Genomic DNA, 7,352 nt, shown 5'->3' with positions numbered 1-7,352 from the left:
TAATTTTAAAAAATTATATAAATATTATTATATTTTATAAAATTAAAAAATAAAATTTTAAAAAATAATTTTTCTTGATCTATTAAATATAATAAATAATTTTAAATGAGATAAAAAATAAGTATATTAATTATTTTTGAACGAAGAGAATAATTTTTAATATTTTAATAATAAACTATTATTAAAATAATTCATACAGATTTATTTAATATATGATATATTTTTTATAATTTTAATTGGAAATAAAATTAAATTCTTTTATGATTTAATAAAAAAAATATATGGTTTAAATTTGTTTGTATAAAAACGTAAAATTAGAGAATTTTCTGTATTGGACGCAGTAAAACAGAGGCATTGTCGAAATTGGATTCTAGACTTTAAGGGAAGTGAGCAAATTGTTTTTCCTCTGTCGTCTATATATAGTGTACTCTGCTCCTCTTTTGCATCTGAAGCTTCATCTCCTCTCTCTCTCCTCCATCTCGCTGCACTATCAAATCTCACTTGTCCTGATTCAGGTATTACATTATCTCCATCTGGGTATCTTGAAAAATATCACTTTCTGTGTCTCCATTTTTTTTTTCTAGATATGTCTCCATATATACATTCTGTTTCCTCTGTTTTTATGTTCATTCACTTTTCATCGGTTTTTATCAACCTGCATTTTCTGCTCGCCACACGTGGCTTTTTCCCATGGAAACCTCGATTTCACAGGCCTAATTTTAGTGTGTCATGATCAGATTTTGCTGCTCTTGTTATTATTTGAACCAATCCGTGATTTTTGCTTTCTCTTTTTGTGGGTTTTTCTCCTTTTCTTTTCTTTTTTGTTTGTCTATTTTGTTTCGACTTTAATCCTTTTTTGGTGTGTGATTCATACAGAGAGAAGCTAAACAAGAGCTGAGCAATGCAACCTAAGAATCTTGAGAAGCTAGCATCGATTGATGCACAGCTTAGGCTTCTGGCTCCTGCAAAAGTAAGTGACGATGACAAATTAGTGGAATATGATGCTCTGCTGTTGGATCGGTTTCTTGATATTCTTCAAGATTTGCATGGAGAGGATCTCAAGGAAACGGTAGAATTACTAGTCTAACCCTTTTTTAATTAACAGTTGATTGTAAATGGAAAGTTCTAATGCTAAAAGAATGGATTTTTTTGGTGTGAATGAAGAAGACTCGATCCACTATGATTTGGATTTTTTATAATTTTTATTCCATGACAATGGATTTGTTGGTTTAAGTGATACCCAGATCACAATTTTGTTTCTTGGAGACATTATTCACTGAGAGGATCACTAAAAACCATCATAATCTGAAACATTCCACTCTTTACTACATTCTGTAGTCCACTGCAATAGTAAGGGGGTTCTTTTGAATTTGTTTTAAATTTGAGATATCTTTTCATTTTGGTCGGTTTTGATTCAAGATCTACTTTTCATGTTGTCATTCCTGTTTTGAATGATTTATCTTTCACATTGGAGAGATAGAAGTATGCAGTGATCATGATCCTGCAGTGTATAGCTTATGGTCTCTGACATAGAAATATGTGTGCATGAGTTTTGCTAGTTTTGTTGTGTGAGAAATAATAACAAGTGGGTCTAATTGAAACTTATATAATGAGTTACCATTAATTTTTGTCAACATGTTTTCTGTTTAGGTTCAAGAATGCTATGAGCTTTCTGCTGAGTATGAAGGGAAGCATGATTGCCAGAAACTTGAGGAGCTTGGAAATGTCTTGACCAGTTTGGATCCTGGGGATTCCATTGTTATTGCCAAGTCTTTCTCTCACATGCTTAACTTGGCGAACTTAGCTGAAGAGGTTCAAATTGCATATCGTCGACGGCAAAAGTTAAAAAAGGGAGATTTTGCTGATGAGAACTCTGCAACCACTGAATCAGATATTGAAGAAACTCTCAAGAGACTTGTTGTTGATATGAAAAAGTCTCCTGAAGAAGTTTTTGATGCACTGAAGAATCAGACTGTAGATCTTGTCTTGACTGCGCATCCTACTCAATCAGTCCGTAGATCTTTGCTTCAAAAGCATGCAAGGTTTGTTCAGGAATTCCTATGTTTTTCTTTTGAGATTTTTGTTGATTTCTTTCACCTCCATTTTGATGATTTCATTGTACCTACCGTATTTAAGTTTGCTTTTACTGTTTATCATATAAATTTTTTTGCTTTATCATAAAAAAGTTTATTACAGCATCCGGGTATCTAGTCATTCACAATGTCTTGTTTTTCTTGTTCTTATTGTTCAGGATACGTAATTGTTTGGCACAACTGTACGCCAAAGACATTACTCCAGATGACAAGCAGGAGCTTGATGAGGCTTTACAGCGTGAGGTAAATGTCACCTACAAATGTCTTTCTTTATCTGTGTCAAAGTCTCTGTTCGATTTATCTAAAGAAAATATGTACACACACCTTTTAAAGCTAGTTTTAAACAATAGAATGTTGATTTGTTTTCTCATTTTCCGTTTTTTCTTTCCATGCAGATTCAAGCTGCATTTCGTACAGATGAGATTCGAAGGACCCCTCCAACTCCCCAAGATGAGATGAGAGCAGGAATGAGTTATTTCCATGAGACAATCTGGAAGGGTGTCCCAAAGTTTTTACGTCGTGTTGACACTGCTTTGAAAAACATAGGGATTGATGAAAGAGTTCCTTACAATGCTCCACTTATTCAATTTTCTTCTTGGATGGGTGGTGATCGTGATGGTATGATCTTTCTCTATTGGTGAAAAACTGAAATTACACCCCCCCCCCCTTCCCCCACACCCCACCCTCCCTCTCCTTCCCCCTGTGCTTATCATTTTCTTGATCTGAGATGCAGGTAATCCAAGGGTTAATCCTGAGGTCACAAGGGATGTTTGCTTATTGGCTAGAATGATGGCAGCTAACCTATACTATTCCCAAATTGAGGATCTTATGTTTGAGGTACTTAATTTCTGTTTTAGCTTTAGGATTTTAATTATTTATGTAGTGCCCTTTTGCTCATTTCACCTTTATTTATTTTTGTCATTATTGTTGGGCTAATTGCCTACTGTGTTTTTCCATGACAGTTGTCCATGTGGCGTTGCAGTGATGAACTTCGTGTTCAAGCTGATGAACTTCACAGATCCTCAAAGAGAGATGCAAAACACTACATAGGTAAATTGGAATTAAGCAGTTCTTAATAAATGAAAATAGCATTTAGCTTGCTTCAAAGATTTTAATCTACATAAATTTGCCTAAGATATGTAACCATCCTTATATTAGGCTGTGGTTTCCTTGTTATTTTCACATATTTCATTGTAGGTTCCAGAGTCCGCACTCCTGAGGAAGTCGCAGTTACCATTTAGTTATAATTTATTGATGTGATTTCCCTTTTCTTTACTTGTGGTGCAGAGTTTTGGAAACAAGTCCCTCCAAGTGAACCCTATCGTGTGATTCTTGGTGACCTGAGGGATAAGCTGTACCAGACCCGTGAACGCTCCCGTCAATTATTATCCCATGGGATCTCAGACATCCCAGAGGAGGCAACTTTCACTAATGTTGAGCAGGTGTATATTAGTTTTTGTTTTTAGATTTACTTCTGCAATTACAACTCAACTCAACTAAGCCTTTATCCCAAAAATTTGGGGTCGGCTATATGGATTCCCTTTTTCCACTCTGAACGATTTTGAGTTAAATCCTCAGAAATGTGTAATGCTTCTAAGTCATGCTGTACTACTCTCCTCCAAGTCAATTACTTCTGCAATTATATACGATAATATTTTTGGGCCTCTGTACTTTAAGTGAAGTCAATGAACAGATATTTCCTGAATTCAAAATGCCTTGATCTTTTGAGAATTCAAGTTCAGGCAGTGGAATCATTTTGTTAATGTTTGTTTTGTTGTTGAGTTTTCAGCTGGAACTTATATAATTCCTTGCATGGGTAGCATGGCTGTTAAGAGATGATGATTGATTTTGTTGTGATATTATGCTAGTGTGCATTACAAAGAGATAATAAGAACCATTGAATTGCCTGTTTTTATGACAAGAGACATAGGACTTATTGGGTTTTCAATTTCATGCAGTTTTTGGAACCTCTTGAACTGTGTTATAGATCGCTTTGCTCTTGTGGTGACCGGTCAATTGCTGATGGAAGCCTCCTTGATTTCTTGAGGCAAGTTTCCACCTTTGGACTTTCACTAGTGAGGCTTGACATTAGGCAAGAATCAGACCGTCACACTGATGTCATAGATGCCATCACCAAGCACTTGGAAATTGGTTCCTATCGGGAATGGTCTGAAGAACGCCGACAGGAGTGGCTTTTATCTGAACTCAGTGGAAAGCGCCCACTGTTTGGTCCTGATCTTCCAAAAACTGAGGAAATTGCTGATGTGTTGGACACTTTACATGTTTTAGCAGAACTCCCTGCAGATAACTTTGGAGCATACATCATTTCTATGGCAACTGCTCCGTCAGATGTGCTTGCTGTTGAGCTCCTGCAACGTGAATGTCATGTGAAGCAGCCATTGAGAGTGGTTCCTCTGTTTGAGAAGCTTGCAGATCTGGAGGCTGCTCCTGCTGCTTTGGCTCGGCTCTTTTCAGTAGAGTGGTACAGAAACCGCATCAATGGAAAGCAAGAAGTCATGATTGGTTACTCAGATTCTGGTAAAGATGCTGGAAGACTCTCTGCAGCCTGGCAGTTATATAAGGCTCAAGAGGAACTTATAAAGGTAGCTAAGCAATTTGGTGTGAAGCTCACAATGTTCCATGGTCGTGGTGGGACTGTTGGGAGAGGAGGTGGTCCCACTCATCTTGCTATATTGTCTCAACCACCAGACACAATTCATGGATCACTCCGTGTTACTGTTCAGGGCGAAGTTATTGAGCAATCATTTGGAGAGGAACACTTGTGCTTTAGAACCCTTCAGCGTTTCACAGCTGCCACACTGGAGCATGGTATGCATCCCCCAGTCTCCCCAAAACCAGAATGGCGTAAGCTGATGGATGAAATGGCTGTTGTTGCTACAGAGGAGTACCGCTCTATTGTCTTCAAAGAACCACGATTTGTTGAATATTTCCGCCTTGTAAGTAAAGCATGCACCCAATTGTTTTATTGATTCTATTGTAAGCGATCAAAGTGGGGATTAGTAAAAATTTTCTGCTTTGCTTATGACTGTAGGCCACACCAGAGTTGGAGTATGGTAGGATGAACATTGGAAGCCGTCCATCAAAGCGAAAGCCAAGTGGGGGTATCGAATCTCTCCGTGCAATCCCATGGATCTTTGCCTGGACACAAACTAGATTCCATCTTCCAGTATGGCTAGGCTTTGGCGCAGCATTTAAGCATGTCATTCAAAAGGACATTAGGAATCTCCATATGCTGCAAGAGATGTACAATGAATGGCCTTTCTTTAGGGTCACCATTGATTTGGTTGAAATGGTGTTTGCCAAAGGGGACCCTGGGATAGCTGCCTTGTACGACAAACTCCTTGTTTCTGAGGAGCTATGGTCATTTGGTAACAAGTTGAGGACCAACTATGATGAAACTAAGAAACTTCTTCTACAGGTAAGTTCACATAAACATAAGAATTAAAAAATCCACATTTTTTTCCTTCTTATTATGACTTTGATACAGTACCATTGCATGCGCAAACCATTTTGATAGACCTTTTTGCTACTTTATCTTCAATGTGTAGTAACATGAATTCAAGTAGAAGTTGGAATATATATATATATATATATATATATATATATATTTTTTTTTTTTTTTTTTTTTTTTTTTTTCTTTCAACTCTTGTTCACTTGTATATTTGTTTTTGTACTTCAGATTGCTGGACACAGGGATCTTCTCGAAGGAGACCCATACTTGAAACAAAGACTACGATTGCGTGATTCATATATTACAACCCTCAATGTTTGCCAGGCCTATACGCTGAAACGGATCCGAGATCCAAATTACAGCGTGACTGTGCGGCCACATATCTCCAAGGAAATTATGGAATCAAGCAAACCAGGTGATGAACTTGTAAAATTAAACCCTACAAGTGAGTATCCACCTGGTTTGGAGGACACCCTCATCTTGACCATGAAAGGTATTGCTGCCGGAATGCAGAACACTGGTTAAAACCTGTGTTATCCTGCATCCTCTTTATCTTTTCATGGCTTTTCTATATATAGGTTTTGCCCAAAATGCAGAAATTATAGCTTACCGTAAGTGGATGCTGTTTAAATTATCCACCTTGAGGATAAAAATTCGGGCAAACTTTTTCCAGTTGTATGAGTGTTTAGTGTACTTGGATACTCCTTAGGGCCACCAGTGTTTGTTGGGGCCTCGTAAAGAGTGGAACTTTGCTCATAATGCTTTAATACTATTATTCCTTGAGCCATTTGAATACATTTTGCTTAGAATGCTTGTAATGCCTTATAGAAAACATTTTCTTAGAAAATAAATTTTATGAAAAATATTTTTTATATACAAATTATTTTTTATGAAATAAATAAAACATATTTTAATTTTTTATAATTATATTAAAATTTTTAATTTTTTTATATATATGGTTAAACTCTCTTGCATATAAAATAAAGAATTCAAAAGAAAAAAAAGTAAAAAGAAATATTGTCATTAATTTTAAGTCATTATTTTTAAGTCCTTTATGCGTAATATACTTTGCCTAGCATGCAATTTGAATAGGGAGATATGTCATACGGTTGATTTTGATTTTTATTAATGATTTTATATTTCTAATTAAAAATTATTTTTATGAATTAAAATGCCTAGTTTAACTTAAATAATTTTGGATGCATATTATCTGATTATTAAAATTGAAATTAATGTTAAATTAATATGATTAAAAATTGTAGCTAAAATTGAAAACAACCATTAAATGTTTTATTTTTTTTTTAATCATTTGGCCTTCTAAGATTATAGTAGATTTTATTATTATTATTATTATTATTATTATTATTATTATTATTACTACCAAAAATTATATTTAATTTTATATGAAATTTTAATATTTCAATTTAAAGGAATATATATATGTATATATATATATATATATATATATGTAAATTTTTAATATATAATAACAATGAAGTAAAAAAAATGTAATATCATAAAATAATAAATTCTCTTTATAATATTAAATTTATGATTGTATGGATGAATTTTCATTTTGTTAAGCGTTACATAATTATTTTATTATTAATAATATTAAATATGATTTTATCAATAGATATAATCAAATAATCATATATTTTATTTAATTTTATAATCATTTTTCATAATATTCATTTCCAAAAATATATTTTTAATCTTTATAATTATAACACGTAATATTAACATCAATTTTATAAATAAAAAAATTAATAAATTTTAATTTACTA

The 7,352-nt window shown here is 34.0% G+C and overlaps 1 protein-coding gene across 2 annotated transcripts; it reads left to right on the top strand.

The window, feature by feature from the left end:
* The first annotated feature begins 357 nt into the window (after positions 1 to 357).
* Positions 358 to 6,360, top strand: LOC110633957 (phosphoenolpyruvate carboxylase, housekeeping isozyme). 2 transcript variants are annotated; one of them, XM_058145519.1, is made up of 11 exons: positions 358 to 515; positions 877 to 1,069; positions 1,651 to 2,042; positions 2,252 to 2,336; positions 2,489 to 2,711; positions 2,827 to 2,930; positions 3,056 to 3,143; positions 3,381 to 3,535; positions 4,052 to 5,050; positions 5,146 to 5,532; positions 5,794 to 6,360. In XM_058145519.1, exons 2-11 carry the CDS (start codon positions 902 to 904, stop codon positions 6,088 to 6,090), a joined length of 2,898 nt encoding a protein of 965 aa, XP_058001502.1. In that variant the 5' UTR covers positions 358 to 515; positions 877 to 901; the 3' UTR covers positions 6,091 to 6,360. The 2 variants fall into 2 exon arrangements, with proteins under 2 accessions (XP_058001502.1, XP_058001504.1); XM_058145521.1 differs by lacking the exon at positions 358 to 515 and adding an exon at positions 651 to 793.
* Positions 6,361 to 7,352: the final 992 nt, after the last annotated feature.

This window comes from Hevea brasiliensis, chromosome 4 (assembly GCF_030052815.1).
Source record: "Hevea brasiliensis isolate MT/VB/25A 57/8 chromosome 4, ASM3005281v1, whole genome shotgun sequence".
Lineage (NCBI taxonomy): Eukaryota > Viridiplantae > Streptophyta > Magnoliopsida > Malpighiales > Euphorbiaceae > Hevea > Hevea brasiliensis.
This window is presented reverse-complemented; position numbering and strand designations above follow the sequence as displayed.

Coding starts and splice junctions, on each gene's coding strand:
- LOC110633957 (XM_058145519.1), top strand. CDS start 902: ATGCAACCTAAGAATCTTGAGAAGCTAGCATCGATTGATGCACAGCTT. Junction 2,931..3,055: donor TTGAGGATCTTATGTTTGAG/GTACTTAATTTC, acceptor TTTCCATGACAG/TTGTCCATGTGGCGTTGCAG. Junction 5,533..5,793: donor CTAAGAAACTTCTTCTACAG/GTAAGTTCACAT, acceptor TTTGTACTTCAG/ATTGCTGGACACAGGGATCT.